General features: G+C 40.5%; 1 protein-coding gene across 2 annotated transcripts; it reads left to right on the top strand.

The window, feature by feature from the left end:
• Positions 1 to 903: 903 nt before the first annotated feature.
• On the top strand, positions 904 to 18,415 carry si:rp71-46j2.7. Of its 2 annotated transcripts, XM_040015297.1 has the most exons (16): positions 904 to 1,257; positions 1,608 to 1,704; positions 3,578 to 3,791; positions 4,082 to 4,224; positions 6,498 to 6,672; positions 6,831 to 6,886; positions 7,740 to 7,936; positions 8,032 to 8,142; positions 8,294 to 8,419; positions 12,260 to 12,355; positions 12,437 to 12,592; positions 14,556 to 15,144; positions 17,153 to 17,216; positions 17,303 to 17,481; positions 17,569 to 17,657; positions 17,776 to 18,415. In XM_040015297.1, the coding sequence occupies exons 1-16, from the start codon at positions 1,072 to 1,074 to the stop codon at positions 17,872 to 17,874; spliced, it is 2,577 nt and encodes an 858-aa protein (XP_039871231.1). In that variant the 5' UTR covers positions 904 to 1,071; the 3' UTR covers positions 17,875 to 18,415. The 2 variants fall into 2 exon arrangements, with proteins under 2 accessions (XP_039871231.1, XP_039871232.1); XM_040015298.1 differs by lacking the exons at positions 904 to 1,257; positions 1,608 to 1,704 and adding an exon at positions 1,946 to 1,970.
• The last annotated feature ends 175 nt before the right edge of the window (positions 18,416 to 18,590 follow it).

Raw genomic sequence — 18,590 nt, 5'->3', positions numbered from 1 at the left:
TCAGTGTTCAAACATTGGCTCAGCTTTCGATGTTTGAAAAAATATTTAAGTATTTGCTTTATGAAGCTAAAATTTTCCAGCTCTCATTATATATGTTCAAACACTGGACCATAACATCTTCATGCAACTCAGAGATCCTAGAGCAGAAAATGTTGTCAGAGTTTGCTGATTTGAGATGGAATGGTCCACATGATTAATTTGATAAAAGTGGAAATTTGGAGGACTTTAACCTTTAATGAAACATGTCTGTGTTGTTAGATTAATACTTTTTAGGCATCTGAATATTATTTACATTTATTGAAGTACAAGTTCACAGTACTTTATCTGAGTACTTCAGGTACTGTGTGATTTGCAGCTTAAGATCCACCAGCAAAACTTCTTCTTTCGGGTGCTCCTTCTAGGGGTCACCACAGTGGATCATTTGCCTCCGCCTCACCCTGTCCCTAACACCCTCTTCTATCACACCAACCCTCCGCATGCTCTCCTTTTACAAACTAGGTCTCACTACTATCTTCTAAATCTTCCCTTTCACTCCTGCTGCTGTCTTTCTGTTACAAATCACCCCTGACCTCCATCCTGCCTGTCCACTGTTTTGGTTGGTTCGCCAAAGCAGTAGTATTTAAGATAAACCAGCAAAAAAAACAAAAAACAACAACAAAAAACGGTAATGAAAGATTAGAGATGCGGTCTAAGTTAATTCTTCAATGAACAAAGGAGGGAATCACCAATCATATTCGTAAATAACTCGTGCTTTGGTGCTTACGGATAATTTTGAATAGAGTCGTATTGTGCCACTCTCGCTGTCAGGTAAAGGTGTCGCCTGTAGATGGCGCCCTCATACAATTAACTAGTCGGCACTCGGGGCCTGCCCCCAGCCAATCACAGCGCAGCTTTAAAGCAGTTCAATAAAGTTCGCTTTTTCCGCTGTGTGACTTCGCGCTAAGAGGAAACAGTCGCTTCTTCTTGTCCGTGCAAAAGATGTGGGCGAACAAACCTACTCTGGCTGAATGTAACACAGTCAGGCTCGAAGTCACAGCTACGAGCAAAAAGAGCCTGTGTTAAGGAAGGAACATGTATCTATGGCGCTTCTCCATCGCCATAACCCTCGGCTTGGTTTGGTATTGCTCAGACTGCGGACGCACACTGACTCAGTACTTATGTTTTCTTCTTTGCATTTCCACCCCGCTGCTGTCCGCAGTCAGCGGGCGAGAGAGCGGCACACAGACGGACGAAGAGGCGAAGGACGACGCAGTTCAGGTAGTTTGCGCAGTTGTTTGTGTTAAAACTAGTTGCAAAACCACCGTAGAAGTGTTAATAATTACAATTGTGAGCGTGAGGTGCGTTTTACAGTCACGTGATGGTATTTTGTATCACCTTATCACCCTTCTGTGAATCACCGGTGAGGGTTGAAATGAGGGTTGTTGCTTGTTTTACTCATAACTTTAACGAAAGACCACACCAAAGCGTAGGTGGGTCATCTCCCATGTTTACACACATACCGGAACTCTGAAAATGTACATTAAAAATGAAAGTGTCCAGAGTCCTGCACTTTAATGCTGCAATTTTATAGCCCCTGGCCTTTAATTCACAGTGTTCCTGTTTTCCAGGAAACTGTTGTTGATGACTTGATTGATGGAGACACACCGGACCTGGCTGTGCCGCTGGAGTCTCAGTATCCACATGTGAAGAGATCTTTACAGCAAGGTGAAGCATGTCTTTTGCAGTGGAGTAATTTGTCTGTAGGGGACGGGACTGTGTCTGTCATTGCAGGTTAGCAGTGCTTTACATGAGGACCGAAGTGAGGGGTCAAAGTCGGGCCTGTCTCAGCAGATTTTCAGTTCCGTTTTCACTTGATATAGTTGGAAAGAACAGTTTTGCATTGACACAGACTGGAACTGGAGCTCCTGTTACACAGACTGGGGAGGGATTTCAAGGAAGAAAAAGCTAACCAGCACACCCACAGCAGATGGGTATGCTACACATCACTGTGGCTGTTAAGCAGGAAATAAGATGGAGGTTTTCATAAAGCTTTGTTTATTTATGCACTTTTGAGCACTGGTAACTGGTTTGTGGTAAGCCCAGACCATATGAGGTTTTTAAACAGTTTTTCCTCTTCCTGCAGAGATCTGCAAACCTGTGACAAAGTAAAAAGATAATACAGCTTCTTTTTCTTTTTCCTGTTTTTTATAATGATACAAATGAATAGGCTGTCTACCATTTGGAGCTTATGTCTGTATCTATTGGGCACCACAAACATATCTAAAGTCACTCTAGAATATTTAATAAGAACACTTTTTAATTTTGCATAAATCTTGTTTCATTTTTATACAAACAAAATAGAAAAATGCCAGATAGTTTGCAGGTGTCTTGTACATTAAATATGCACCCACCTGGAAGTTTGATTGGTGCACCCGTTTAGCTGCCCCTAATTCAAAAATCTAATTGGCCAAATCGCATGGCAGCAACTCTGTATATTTAGGAATGCATACAAATCAAGGTGACCTGGTGACATTTGAAGTAGGCATGAGGAATGGGAAGAAAGGTGACTTTAAATTTCGTTGAATGTGACATAAGGTTTTGGTGCTACATGAGTTGGTCTGAGTATTTCGCAAACTGCGCATTTACTGGGGTTTTCACAGCTCTCGTTCTGGTTCTCGTTTACAGAAAATGGACTTAAAAAAGAAAAAATATCCAGTGAGCAGCGGTTCCCTGGGCTTAAAATGCTTTGTTGATGCTAGAGGTCAGAGGAGAAGTTCGAGTCAGAGTTTGGAGTAAACAACATGAAAGCGTGGATTCATCCTGCCGAGTATCAACAGTTCTGGGTGGTGTTGACGATGTAATTGAGTAGGGGATATTTTCTTGGCACATTTTAGCGCTCTTAGTACCAACTGAGTATTGTTGCAATGGTACGGCTTATCTGAGTATAGTTGCTAACGATGTCCACCCTTTTATGATCACAGTGTGCCCATCTTCTGATGGTAGCTTCACATCATAGATGTGAAGCAGACAAATTTGCAGCTGTGGTGTGATGCTATCATGTCAATAAGATTAAAATCTCTGAGGACTGTTTCAGCAAGTTGTGGAATCTGTGCAAAAAAGAAATATGGCTGTTCATAATGCAAAAGGAGTACTAGCAGGGTGTAACTAATGAAGTGGCCAGTTAATTGCTAAATATTAATAATTCTCAAATATCCCTGCAAATTAAATGAGAAACTGTAACAGCCCCACATTAACATTGTATTTGACGTTTCTCAGCGTATCTGTGAAATAAAACTGAAGTTGTGCTAATATCAAGAAAACAACAGCAAAAAACCTGCTCAGTGAATTCACAGCTGAGTAGCTGAACTCCAGATGGCCTGGTCTTCAAAATCGCGTCACGGAAATGTGTGCCAAGGTTTATATAAATAATTCTGGACTTCAGAAGTGGGAGCTTGAATTTTTCTTTAAAAAAAAAAAAAAAAAAGATTAAAAGTCAGCACAGTTGTTGAATTTGATGCTCAGGAGGTGAGCATGGGAGCACGGTGTGAATGTAACTTTCCTTTGTGACTGACTTGCTGTGTGCCCGCTGTCCTCGCAGTGTTTGAATGCGCCTACGCTCAGCTCGTCCTGCCTTGGTACACCGTCCCCGAGTCGTGCGAGCAGCAGCCCCTGCACCAGGTTCTCAGCAGGGAATTCGACTTTGTAATCGACCGCATCATTGAAAGGGCCAAAGACTTTGATGTCTCCCACGCAGTCGTGGGCTCCATTCGGATTTTGACCCAGCACTTGCATAATGCGAAGCAGTCTGACAGGTGAAGCTTTACACTTTCTTTTATTTAATAGGATTCAGAATTCATGCTGTTGCTTCTTTGCACTCAGTAACATTTGAGAACTCTATAAATACCTCCAGTGTTTTTTTTTATCACCTATGAATAATTTACTTTTTACTGTACCTTGCAATAATGCATTTTTCCTAAGGCACATAGTTTTAAGAGTAGTGTGCCACATCAGAATTAAGATTATGATCACGCACTTACTTGTGGTATAAACACTGAGCACTTACTCATAGTTGCTGTTCTTGTTCTTTTGCTTTCTCCTTCAGACAGCTCTTGTTTAGGTCCAGAGCAAAGGAGATTGCAGTTCTCCGAGAGCTCTCTGATGCTCTGGTATGTAACCTTTTCCCCAAATCTCTCTGGGGCCAGGAAGTCAACCGCTGTGCCTTAAATGAGATCATTGCCTTAAAGGGTAAGGAAGCATTAAATAATCTCTGCAGCAACAGTCTTATATAAGGACTAAGCCTCACATGAATTCTTTGAGGAGTGCGAGTTGTGTGTAATCCCTTTATTGTCAGTGGCATTGTAGAGCTTAGACATGAATCTTAGGTTGCATAAAAAGAAGGCTCCTTCTGCAGTGATCTGCCAATCCCCCCCTCAGGGTTTTGTCATTTTTATAGTAACAGATGAAATGCTTCATCCGGAGAGAGACTTGCTGTGGGGTAGGTTTTTGCAATTACGCATGTTGTTCAGTGACAATAAGTGATTTTTACAGCTGTAGTTTAAAAATTATATGCACGTCCATTCTGCTCTGCTGTTTGGTGGTTAGAAAGTGCTAATTTCTGGCAACTGCTCATAGATCCATAACTAAAAGATTTGGAGTAGTTGGCAACGTTATTTGTAGCTTCAGTGTTGCAGTAAAAATTCTGAATACTCATTTACTCTAGCAATATGGTTTGTTTTATCAATTCCAGTTATTCATTTCACAGAGGAGTTGATGTGACACCTTTAAACACTTAATATTTTGAGGAAATGCTTTAATTTTCTCTTATTGCAAGTTTTATGCGAGCACTGTCTTAAATATAAAGCTGGAACCAGCATGTTGTATCTTGCATAATATGTGTAAAATCCGAAGTGTGCATGACACGTGCTGCTTTTATGGGGATTGTAGGGTCTGTATGCATAAGTATCAGGGGTGTGTCTAGCGCTGCTTTTCTGCTGGCTATTTTGAAGGTGCAAGTGGCTTTGTTACTGCTTCTCCTTTGGATTATCACCAAACCTCAACGCTTGCACGTGCAATACATACATGCTTAAGTAAAGTACCACCAGAATTGCCTCTGAGAAATACACCTACAGTATTTGGTAACTAGAATAATCAAGTTGCTGATCAGTTGGGTTATTACTTTTCCTGTTTTATTGATAGTCTGGTTAAAGCTCCATTCCAGTATAAAAAAGACAATTAACTCGAGGGATGAACCAGTGTTGTATGAACGGGCAACTTTGCAAAGAACCCATTTTGAATTGTGCCTTCAGGGACTTTGTTGCTAACAGCATGTGACAAAAACTCATCATTTGTTCCCATTTCTTTTGCTGAATTTATGAAAAACCCCAAAGACAACACAGTTTGACAGCAACAACAAGGTGATTCTCAAAGAATTCAAATTTGGCAACCTATTTTAGCATGCTGTGCAGTGTCTTTAGTTAAAAAAATAATAAATAAATAAATAATAATAAAAATGAGGAAACTGGACAAGTAGAGGGTGGGTGTCAGGTACTCTTTCATATGAAAAGGAAACTAACTAGCACCCCATACTACCATAAATTGAACGAGTAGTTAAGGAAATAGATGGATAGAAATCTAGATTTCAACACTTCCAAGTGGAAACTGAGTGGGGGGGGGGTACGCTTTTTAATTCCTTACATGCTCTCAAAAGTTGGCTGATTTAGTTTGTTTACTGATAATTCAGGCTTTTAGGCTTCGTGGGTAACTCAGTGGTAGCTCCCCATCAAAACACAAACTGAAGGGTGTTCAAACCACAAAGCAGATTAATTAACATATAAATGATTTGTTTTTGTCTTACAAGCTTTCATAATGAGAAAAGGCAAATTTATATTTTAAATGAAAAAGCCTTTTAATCGAGGCTACATAACAGCAAAAAAACCTTTGAATGAATACAACAAATTCATACAGCGGTTGGAACAAAACCCCTAAAAAGTCAAGTTTCATGTAATTTGCAAAGCAGTTTAAGTGCAGTGTTAAACGGTGAATGTTTTGTCTTAAACGCCTGCGTGGGAGTCCTAGGTTACTGGGATGCTGCAAAGCTAACTGGAGAGTCGCCAACACGCTGTGACAGTTGCTACTCTCGTGGGACCTGCTTAGCAAAAAATGCAATCTGACTCGAGCCGCCATAACTCAAGGCTGAATTTAGAGGTTTTTAAACAGTTGAGGATGCTGCCCATCAACTCAGTTTTCCTGGCAGCAACTTGCCAGCCACCTCAAGAGCTATGAGGCGTAGGTAACACAACCTTGCAGGATTACACTAAACTAACAACTAACCAGGAGGCCACTGTTAAGTGTTATTTATTCAGGCATATCGCAGGGATTTCGGGCTTCTCATCAAAAAAATGAGTGTATTTCACAGTACATTTAGCCAGTCATTTAACTGTTGGAGCTACAATTACTGATCAAATAGCAATATTAGTGATTCGAACAGAACCGTGTATTAATGTTGGCTGTTTTCTCAGGATTGGGACATTTGGTTGCATGGCTGTCTGACCCCGACAATCTGAACCAGCTAGTGGTGAGCCAGCTTGCCATCGTGACATCCAAAAACTCAGTGGAGGAGCTCTATGGATCAGACACTGAAAAAGCCTCTCTGGCTTCACAGGAGAGCAAAGGCGAGGGGGGAGATAGTGATGTGTGAGTGGCTGTCATCTTTTGCACCCCGCTGACTTGACTGAACCGTAGTGAGCCTCAAAGCAATGACTGTAACTGCCACCTTCTGCGTCTGAAATTGGAATTGACCTGGATTTGTTTGGTGGCTTTTTTTTTTTCTTTCTTCTTCTCTCCCCCCGCAGGAGCTCGCACGGCACAGGGAATTCAGACGGCACCAGGACCAAGGGTAAAGGGAAAGGTGTGTTTAGTGATCGAATTGTAGCAGCTTATTCAATCCAAAGCTCTGTGAAACTGTGGGAAATGGTACATGCGGTTTCTAGTTTTATCCTTTTACCAGCAAGAAAACATTTTAAACATGAGGGACTTGTGGGAGAAGGCAGATGGAGTGGGTGGTGGGTGTTCTGAGGCTAGATGACCGTGCTTGTGCAATGTCTTGTACTACAACTGTTTGATGAATGTGTTGCGAGCTATGTGACATGTTGATTTCCTTTACCAGCCTCCCTTTCAGTGCAGAATTAGTCCCCTGTTTATCTATCTTGTGTGTCCAGACGGCTAATTACACAAACCTCAAGCAGAATGCCAAATAATTCCTGCCATGTCTTCATGCAACTCTGATCAATCCAACAGTAATGATGTCTTAATAAGAATGGATTATGTCAGGATAATGAACCTTGTGATATGATAAATATACAAATCTTCTCCAATGGTTGCATCAGAAACACTCATCTGTTATAATCTCTGACATTTATTTCAGTCCGATGTGATTTTTATTAATTGTTATGCTGTCACATAGATCATAAAATTGAAAGGCTGATCATGCTTGCCTGCTGTCATGCCTAACTGAGCACGTGCTGTTTTGAGACTACTTTTTCTCTCACATTGTCTCACCACCCACTGTTGCTACACTTCCTCACAATGCAAGTGTATTCCTGTTTTTCAGCCAAAGTGGTGTTCATTCTCGAGAGTTCGTTGTTGTATACAAATGCATATTCGAGAGAGGGACATAGTTTGAGTATAAATGTGAGTGAAAATAAAGATGTCTCTCTCGCAATGTAATGTATGTGTTTTGGGCTTTGTCTTTTCTATTTTAGGCAACAAGTTAAAGGAAGGATGGTCAAAGTTTGTGCACAAGATAAAGTTAAAGAAAGCCAAGAAAAAGAAGATGAAAAAGATGGAGCAGGAGCGGTTGCTGAAGATCAGAGCCTACATGGGAGACGTGTCCAGCGATGACTATGTCAGCAGCAGGGAGGGCTCCATTCGCAGCCAGGAGGAGGAAGACTCTGACGGTGTAAGGCTGCTTCATATAATGCAGTGTTATACAATGAAGACAATAATTTGCCAGACATAACAGATTCATTACTGCTTTTGGCCATACGAAATTAGGAAGATGGTGATCTGGAGGACTACCTGACAGCTGTTCAGGAGGACATGATCGAATTCAAGCTGTCATATGAGATGTGGCGCGTTGGCCGCTGGGCTGTCAGCATCCCGAATGTGAGTTATAAATATCAGTGACAGTGTGGAAAGTCCTGGAGGCTTGTTATCTGTCTGTAGAGGCCTTGTAATAGCAAGCACAATGTCCTTGGGTGACATGTTAAAGTTTTGAGCTGGATTTTTTTTTTAACAGTGGTTTACTACATTGTAGGCTGACTGGGAGGATGAGAAGCTAATCTTCACTGTTCACCTGGAGGAAAAAGACAGTCCTGAGAACCTCCAATGGGACATCAAGAAGAGCTACATGGATATTGTACACTTCAGCAACAGATGGCAGGTAAAAGGACAAATGAAAGTTCTGTTTTGTTGTATCTTTGTTCCCAGTTTTCTCCCTTAAACTGGTTTGTTGACTTCTGATTTGCACAGTTATATTTTAAGGTACAAGACGCTACAATTTTACAGAGAAAACCCCAACAATCAAAGACTTTGGTCCACACTGACACGATGGCATCACACAGTTCCTGCGGTTGGGTGCACATTAATCATGTCAATCTTCCATTCCACCACATCCTAAGGGTGCCCATACTGGATTGACATCTGGAGATTGTGGAGGCCATTGTTGTGTTCACTATAAATGGCCTGTATTTGTATAGCGCTTTACTTGTCCCTAAGGATCCCAAAGCACTTTACACATCCAGTCATCCACCCATTCACACACTGGTGATGGCAAGCTACACTAAACCAGTTTGAGATGATTTGAGCTTTGTAATGTGGTGTACTATCAGAAGATTATGTGTAAAGTGCATCTCAGCACCATTACAGCAGCACCACTAGCCTGACCCGTTGATTCAAGGTAAGGATGGATCCATGCCATCCAGAAGTTGCAGCAGAAAAGGACTCATAAGAGCAGGCAGTGCTTTCCCAGTCGCTGTTTTCCTTTTTTGGTGGTTCCCTTAGCAGAAATGATTGAAACCCAGTGTGGTCTTCTGCTGCTGTAGTTTATCTGCATGTTGCTTGTTCAGAGATGCTACTCTGCATGCCTTGGTTGTAACTTTACGTTCCTATAAACTCAAACAGTCTGGCCATTCTCCTTTGGCCACTGGCATCAAGACATTTTCACCCAGAGAGCTGATGCTGAGTGGATATTTTCTTTTTCCTTTGAACACTAGAGATGGTTGTGGGAAAATCACAGGAGAGCAGCAGTGTCTGAAATATTCAGATCAGCCCATCTGTCACCAAAAAACTGACAAATTCCAAATTCAAAGACTGTTAAATTGCCTTTCTTTCTCATTCTGATCCTCGGTTTGAACTACAGCAGATTGTCTTGACTATGTCTACGTGCATCGACTGCCATGTGATTGGCCGATTAGATATTTGTACTAAGAAGCAGTTAAACAGATTTTATGTAACAAATTGCTCAATGTGTAGTTATCATAAATAGAATAAAGTATTAGCTGAATTTCATTCCTCCCTGTCATTATGTTAAAGCCATTAACTGAGGAAGAAGGAAAATCACAATCACAACTACTTTTTTTGGTCCTAAAAGTGGTAAAAATGACACACTACACTTAGACTTTTAGAACAGTTTGAAATCAAGAAAAACCTGGTGGGCTGGATTTTATTTTATTTTTTTTTAACTGACAGGTCACAAAGAGTGAGAATAAATGGGGTTCTGTCGGACTCAGTGTTCTCCTCCACAGGATCTCCTCAAGGGTGCGTCTTATCACCCTTATCATTCATTCTGTATACAAACGTGTGTCAGAGCAGATATGAAATCAGGGCCGTCATTAAATATGCAGAGGACTCTGTTATTGTCAGCTTACTGAAAAAGGGTGAAACTAACCACAGTCCAGCCATTGATAACTTTGTTCAGTGGTGTGAGGAGTCTTATCTCCAGTTGAACGTATCTAAAACAAAAGATATGGTTATTGATTTTAGGAAACAACAAAATGGGTACGGAGTCACTTTAATTAAAGGTTAGAAAATAGAGCAAGTACAATCATATAAATATCTTGGCACCGTAATCAATGAAAAACTGAGTTTTGATCAAAATTGCAAAACAGTTTGTAAAAAGGGTCACCAGCACCTTCACTGCCTCAGGAAACTTGCTCATTTCCACATTGGCCAAAAAATTTTAACTTCGTTTTATCGTTCTTTTGTTGAGTCTGTTTTATCCTTTGTTTGGTGGCATGGGTTGGTCAGACCTCTGTCACAGAGGGAAAAACTCACTGAATCGGATAGTGAGATGGTCCAGTCGTCTGATAGGTGAGCCACAGTCTTGTTTAGCCTCCCTGTACTCTAAACAGGCTTTATAAATCCTTAAAAATGGTTCCCATCCTCTACGGGGTGAATTTCAGCTTCTTTCCTCAGGACAAAGTGTTATAAAAACAGCTTTGTCCCTGTTGCTGTTACTGAATTAAATAAGAACAGTTTTTGATTCGAAACGTTAAATTACTATATATGTGCTACAGTGAGGTTTATATTTATTAGGTATGTCTGTTTTTGAAGGGATGCCAAATGCTATCATTTTTCTGTAAAGCAAATTTACCTTACGTATGGGTATAAATAAAGTTACCTTACCTAGATTTACTTGTCACTGGATTTGTTTCCCTTCCTTTCACTAAGCTGAACTGTGTTTGGGGAGCTACGGAGAGTCTTGTTGAATTAAGTCAATTATTGGCTTGATCCTCTGTGAATTGAATGATTATCTGAGTCATTGACTTCGCATGCAGGGAGGCACTGTGAAGCAATGTTTAGCACCGTCACTTCAGAGCAAGAATGTTCCTGGTGCAATCCTCCCATGTGCTTGCGTGGTTTTCCTCTGGATATTTGAGCTTCCTCCCACAGTCCAAAGACATGGTGATTTGACTAGATGTGACTGTGAGAGAATCTGTGTGTCTCCTTGAGTAGGCACTGTGGTGGATTTAAGGTGGATGGATGATCATGTCGAAGTTGCATGCAAGCAAACGAGATAATGATACAGAAGTGAGGGGACGTCAATCACCTTTTCAATTAGTGTCTGTCACTTGGTTTTTAAAAAGTGCTTGTCAGTGAGCGATGAGAAGGCAAGCTATGTCCTCAAATCAAATGTCTAAAGGACAAGTTTTCATTCCAAATAAAACTTCTACCTATTTTAAGTCGTCCTTTCTCCCTATGCTGGTTTAGAAAAGTTTCAGTCTTGTACCAAAAACAGTGCAACTTGGAAAGATGTCAGTGAAGCCTCATGTTAAATTCAGATCAGCTTTAAAATGCACTTTTATTGTTTACATAGGATGGATTCTGACTCTGTGTATATGTGGACATAGAATAGTGTAGACAGACTTTGCTGGTGGTTTCTACAGGTTAGGATGCTAAGAGTGCCACTGCTGCGGTGTGCATCAGCAATAAAAAGGTCTTTGTCACATAAAAATAAAAAAAGAAATAAAATACAAAATAAGCACACCATGCTCTTATGTTTTAATTATATTTCATCTTTACATTGTAAATGTAACATTAGTGTTATCTCATGAAAGACTTGATAATTTTGGCATTTTCATTTACATTCAGGGAAGCATTGACTCAGGAGTTGAGGTGGAGCTGGTGTGAACAACAGTGCATGTATTAACTTCTTGGTAGCAGTATAGTGAGACTGCGTTTCCTAAGAATTAAATGAGTGACCTATTATTTTGAAATGCCACGCGCGCTTTTTCAGTCTGTATTCATTACGAGGCGTTCCCAGCAGCCGAAATGTCAGCATGAAACATTGAGAAATGTTTTCAGTTATATTGACTATTATTTGCCCATTCTACACTATTATTATTTTAATTATTATTATCATTAGTCAGAGGTGATTCCAACATCATGTAACTGAAGCTTTGTGGATGTAAATGAAATGTTGTTATACTGATATCAAAATGATACGGATGCTTTTCTAAGGTGCATAGATGCTACAGATGAGTTGTTTAGCACGTTGGTAGGTAGTTACTAGGCGACATCGTAACATGTGCTAAAGATGAGAAACTTCAGATGCCTGAGCTTGCACAAATCCTCATCACGTACGAGGAGTTCACAGGTGAACAGACAGCGCTTTGATGACCACCTGTTACAGTTCTAAGCCTTCAACTGTAAAAACTGATTAAGGTCTCTTAGGTCAGCATTAGGCTTTTAATTATGTGTTTTTTCCCTTGTCTTTATCCAGGACTCCACCAGCCTACCTGGGGTCTTGGTGCTGGAGGAGATGAAGGTCAACGATAAAGTTAAAGAAGCAAGAGTATCAGTGGAGCACTTCCTGCAAGTGAGAGAGATCACAAGGCTCGGATATGTTGATAAACACTTAGTGTGTCATGTCTTAACAATGTGTCATTTTCCTTCCCAGGAACTGGTTTCCGATAATCTGATCGGCCACACTCAACCAGTATTTCAGTTCCTCTGCCCGCTTGACAAACTCCTGAATGAGGAGAAACATGGAGGCGTTTGGGGCCTGCTCAGCGGCTTGGCTTACTTCCTCACTCCCAGCTACGAAGAAGATGAGGTAATGTTTCACTGCCACTTGTAATCAACTAGTCATTTTAGAGTGTTTCCAAGGTAACTGAGTTTTGCTTTTAGTTCTGGTAATATTAAGAATGATTTCATCGAGGTTTCTGAAATCTCGTAATGTTGAAAAACTGTCAGATGGGATAAGAGCACAGAAGCAGACAGACTTGTGGAGTATGCCACATCAGTTTCTGGGCACACCTGATTGATTGTGCCCTGGTGATCTTCAGCCCAGCTGTCATGGGATGAGAGGTACATGACCAACTAACTGAACAAATTAACCAGAATCGGCGTCTCTCTTGTAGTGCAGAACTATTCATTTCTACCTTCTGTCTTTTTAAGGATATTTAAATTATTAATTTCTAAATTGCAAACTCAAAACAGAAGTTAAATCTGATACGATGGGAAGCTTTAGAAACAGTTAAGAACAGTTTTTATTGATTTTTAGCTTCTTTTTTTTTTTAACTTTTTGTTATAAGTGGTGCTAATGGTTGTAACCTCTGGCTCCAAGAGAAAATGTGGAAGAAAAAAAATACCATCTTAACAACTTTAAAAACATCCTTTTGATTTCTTTGCAATATTAGCTTTCCTTTTCATTGAACATCAGATGGACATTTATAGATGGTGATATTTGCTCTGATATCTACAGGTGCCGTTATTGCTCGTGTACAGTTGGTTTATAAATTATAATTATATTACCACATTTGGAAATTGGCAGTGGGTAGAGATCAGTAGCCACTGCCATAATTTAAAATGAATTAAACTAAAAGGCTTGCATGGGTTTTCTGCAGGTACTCCAGCTTACTCCCACAGGGCCGGTGTTATTGACTGTAGGTGTGAAGCACAACTCCAGATTGAAGGCCAAAAGATTTGGCATTAAAAGCACAGCCACTGCCTGCTGTGGACAGTTTACCACACCGTTTCACTTCAGTTCTTTGTGTGTTTATAATTTTGCCTCGGTTGCACCACACACTGTACAGTGTCTATCTGGCAACAGAGCTATTTGTAGGCAGACGGGCCATCCCCATCCCCAGCTAGTGGACAGTGAACGTGCTACATCTGCTGGACTATAAAATCCACTTGAATGGTTGGTTGTCTCTCTGACCCCTGTAATAGAATGGAGACTGCCCAGGCTGGGCTCTGCCTCTTGTCCTATGACAGCTGGTGTAGGCTTCAGCTTCTCCACTTTTATGGAGCGAATTGGAAATAAATTCCCAGTATAGTTTTCACAAAAGAGGAAAACAAAAATGCTATGCAGTTTTAAAAATGTAAAACCTTTTGAAAAGATGGGAATTGACTACCGACGGGTAAAATGTGGTATAGCTTCAAGGTGTGAAAAGAAGTCCCTCAAAGCAACATGGAAGGACCTTAAACCTGCATTCTTTTTAATCGCCATCAGGGGGCAATACCTGTAGTTGTGAAAAGATTTCTAGAAAGGACTAGAAAATCTTGAGGACTTAAACTATATAAACTGACTTTGTTTTGTTCAATATGACCCAAAACCCAGTGACAGCGTTGTAAACTTTGGTCATTCTAAGTGTGGGAATTATCTGCAGACTGCTTATTGGGAGGATCTTTTGGGGAAGGTAAAGCAGGTCAGTAGGGAAGTAGTGATGCACAGTGGTACCCAGAGCTAGTGCACATACACCCATAGTGAAGTTGAATTTTGGTCTGCTGGTTCACATAATTCAACTTGATAGCCTGCAAATGCATGTTGGTAGCATCTGTCTAAAGGTCAAACTGAGAAAATGTTTTAGACTTCTTCTAGAGCTGCAGAAATGATGTACAGCATTTCATGTAACAAGAAACATCATGTAGACGTGATGTAATTCCCCTTTAAATATTTCTTAGTGAGCAAACGTATGGATTCATTAAGTCTCAGCTCTGTCGCGGAGTACAGTCAGAAAGGCCAGTGCCTCAGGGACAGCCTTCACAAAGAGATTGTTTTGTTTACTTTGCAGAACTCGAGCATGCAGCCTGGAGCCCCAGATGAAAACACAATGTCATCTCTGCAACTAGAATCAACAGCTCAGTCTTTGGAGAACCACAGTGCCTCTGATGTCCCCAGTCAAACTCTTCCATCTATTATTATCTCCCAGTACGATTCCCCTTTAGAACTGCCTGAGGAGACTGACATTAATCCACAGCCTTCTGTTGACTCAAAGTCCTCAAATGAAAATGGCTCCCAAGAAAAAAACGAGGACTCTGATAATCCCTTAACCTCTCACTTTAAAACACTCTTCAAAGGATTTGGCCGATATAGATCACACGAGTCTCTGGCCTCAACAAAAAACGGCAGCGCGGAAGATGTGCCCGACTCGGGCTTGCAGCGGGAGGGTCCAGAGGGCTCGTCGTGGCTTCACTTCAGTGCGAGGTCCAATAAAAGGGAGAAAACGTGTTTTAGGTCCGGAGGACTGTACAAGGCGAAAGGAAAGGAGGCACAGGCTACACTGCAGAGAGGGGACAACTCCCAGGCTCTAAAGAACCAAGTCAACAGGGAACAGCCGGAGGCGACCAAAGCCATATTTGATCTGCTGAAAGAAATATCCGGTTTGTTTTAATCTTTAAAGCCGCTTTGTACTGTCATGTATACTTCACTCAACATTTTAAAGCACATTGTAGCTTTTTATATTTATTAATGCATTCCTTTGAAGACTAGGCAAACAGCTGCTTTGGTTCATTTCAGTACAAGAACAAAATTAACCTGTAGAGATTTGAAACTTGCCTGAGAAAGTTAATCCTTTGTAGTGAGTATTTGGTCTGTGTGAACTGTCACGTGGTATTTTAAGGTGAGAGCATGGCTTGTTTTTAAAAGCCCAAGAGTGGTGTATTCACACTCTCTCACACAATGAAGGGCTGACAGCTGGCAGCCGCATTATGTTCTCAAAAGATTTTCTGCAAAAATAAAAACCTTTTTTTACTTCGACAGTGCAGATTAAAATCGTGCAGGTCACAAAAGAAGTCTTAGACAAAAGTGCAGCCTTGATGTTCACTGTGATGATTTATCAACCTCAGGCAAACCTCACAATCATGAAAGCCCCCCCCGTACTGAAATAAACTGCAACAAGCTCAAAGGCAGAAAAATGTCTGTTTATATTCTTTATGATAAAAGCTGTGGTAGTTCAGAACATCTATTCTATTTGATATGTTTTGACACTTAAATTGGATTACATTGTATCTTTTTTATAATTTGGCACTTTGAGTTAAAAAGCCAATTTTATTTTTATAGCTTAAACCTACAAATTGGAGATTTGCCTCTGGGCTCTACAGTGGTCTTGTACCTCATGTTATGCAGACGTCCATCTGTGCAGCTACAGCTTGATGTGCAGATGAACAGAATTATTAGCCCACCTATGACAGTATTCCCCAAGAGGTGTTAAACAGAGCGAGGAATGTTTTTAGCACAGGTAAACATCAAAGTTTTATTTTAGATGATTACATTATTTTTACTTTGCACACAGAAATAAAAGACAAACTACCAGGGGCCAAATGATTAGCCCCACTGATGCAACAGTCAGTTGTGATTGTTTTTGTTGGACAGCCTGCCGTCGTTTACTGTTTTCAACAAGTCTTGCATGCGTCTCCTGAGAAGTCGCAGCCCATTCTTCTTCATCTCTTTAGTTCTTCCAGATTTGATCTTTTAGTCATCCAATTTAATGGGACGCGACTGGTTGCTGTCATGTTGGAAGACAAAGCAATAACCCACACCCAGTTTTGCTGCTGACTGCTTGAGGTTTTCTGTCAGAATATTCACATATCCATCCTTCTTTACGATTCCTTCCATCTTGACCAGATTCCCAGTTTCAGCATTCAGGCACCGTTATACTCCCACCACTGTTTCACTGTGGGTTCTGTGTTCTTCGGCTTGTACACCTCTGCTGTGTTTCTCCAAACATAAGCAGCATCTCTTTGTTCAAATAGCTCTAGTTTCACTTAATCTGTCTACAGGACAAACTTCCAGTATACATAATCTTTCTCCAGGTTGTCTTTAGCTTACTTTAGTCTGGCTTGAAGTTGTTTCTCCTGCAAAAACCTTGGTCTTCTTTGAGCCTACAGTTCCCATATTGGCCAAGTCATGACAGTTGTTCTTTAGTCACATCGCTCACTAGTTTCCTTTTCCACACTCTTCCCATCTCTGGCTGGTTTCTTCTTTATTGTGTGGCTTATTGAGTTTCTTGATACTTCTCGCACCAGTTCTTGACATGTGGAAATGCTGTGATAACTTTGTATATCCATCCCCTGCTTTGTGAGCATCAACAATTCTTTTTCTCAAGTCCAAATTGATTTCTTTTGTTTTTGGCACAGTGCTTTCTCAAATGACAGCTCAAATGTTTGAAGTTTTCATACTGTGTGTAAATTGGAAGATAACCTTCATTTTTAACTTGACTTTACAAGCACTGAGAATTACAAAGGTAAAGCCTGTCACTGCACAGCAGCAGGGGGGCTAATAATACTGGCCCTTTTTTGTTTTCCTGAAATAAGTAAAGTTAAGACAAGCTAAAAACATGCAACATAGTGCTACTCTAAGATGACACTAACACTCTGATTTCCCTTACAGGAAACTCCTTCCTCATAAATATCTTCGACACGGTTCTGAAACCTTTTATGCCCATTCTGAAGAAGTAAGTGGCACCAGCACGCTCCACGGTCAAACATTGTTATATCCCGGTCTATGAATGACTCATGAGTTTTGCATATTTTTCTCCAGGAAAGTGAACTCTTTCCTAAGAAAGGTGAACCCAACACAGGCGCAGATGGCTTCGTACATCGACAACCTGCGTAGCAAACTGTGGCCAGAGTCTCCTCCACCAACGCCTCATCCTCCTCGTACCGATGAGGAGAAGGACGAGACCAGGGATCGAGCGCATAACCTCATCAATGCCAAATGTAACAACACCTCTTTGCAGTGCAGCAGTTGATTTGGCACTTAATAATCCATCTAAAGTTGTTTTTGTTTTTTTGTCTTTGCCATAGATTCAAATGTTTTGTTCCTGAAGAAGACAGACATGGAGTCTGTGTTCAATCTTTTCCAGGACAGAGAGGAAAACAAAACCCTGGTTTACGTGAGTATCTAAACTTCCTTTTTCAGCACACCTCATTTTTTTTGTATCGAATTCTCACTTTTCACTGTATGTTGCACGTAAATCTTTGTTCTTTCTCACGTCTCCGCTCCCGTAACAGATGCTCCTGTCATTTCTGTTGAGAGAATTTCTCCCCAGTGAGTTTTCACTGAATGAGAGTGCTGCTGTTCTGCAAAAAGTGACCAGCTCCACCAGCTGATCGGTGACCGCCTGTTTTTACCTGTGCTGAAGTTTTTAAAGTATCCAGTTATTTATTAATCATCTTAAAGTGCCTTAAAACGTTTGAGACCACATGTTTCGCAGGCTTTTCATACGTATATAATTTTTACTTAAAGTACTGTGAATATTTTGTATTGTGAACTGCTTTTGTATACCTTCACATGTCAGGTTAATGAATTGTGACTGGTGTGTACTGGAAAACATTCTTTGTGGGAGCCAACTTTAAATATTTAACTTTTGTTGACCCTCAAGAGAAGAAAGTGCCCTATACCTTATATTTACAGGTTGAATTTCACTCTGCATGATTTAATTGTTTTTCAAAAAATGTTTTCACTTTGAGAGTTTCTGTATGGTTTATACTCTGTTAGAGTTCTAACTTTTTTTCAACTATTGTGAAAACAAAATATGTCACAATTTAAAATTGCCTAAATGTGTCAAAACCCCGCCAGCACAGCTGTCGGTGGAAACTTGAAATTATGCAAATGTGAATTGTTCCAAATAAAATATTTTAATAAAGGTTATATCCGTCTTTGTGTATAACTTAAAATTAGACTGAAACTGTGTAAATGTGAGCTCTAAATTAGTTTCTGATACCAGCAGCACATTTTCTTTGAAGCAAAACCTGAGTAAAAGATGATTCATGCGGTTTAAATGGGTTAATCCTCTAAGGGAAATCGCGTTAGTGAAGTGTGAGGT

Source organism: Simochromis diagramma, unplaced genomic scaffold (assembly GCF_900408965.1).
Source record: "Simochromis diagramma unplaced genomic scaffold, fSimDia1.1 OVJJ01000685.1, whole genome shotgun sequence".
Taxonomy (NCBI): Eukaryota; Metazoa; Chordata; class Actinopteri; order Cichliformes; family Cichlidae; genus Simochromis; species Simochromis diagramma.
Note: the sequence above shows the minus strand (reverse complement) of the source record. Positions and strands in the feature narration are given on the sequence as shown.

Coding starts and splice junctions, on each gene's coding strand:
- si:rp71-46j2.7 (XM_040015297.1), top strand. CDS start 1,072: ATGTATCTATGGCGCTTCTCCATCGCCATAACCCTCGGCTTGGTTTGG. Junction 7,937..8,031: donor AGGAGGAAGACTCTGACGGT/GTAAGGCTGCTT, acceptor ATACGAAATTAG/GAAGATGGTGATCTGGAGGA. Junction 17,482..17,568: donor TAACCTCATCAATGCCAAAT/GTAACAACACCT, acceptor TCTTTGCCATAG/ATTCAAATGTTTTGTTCCTG.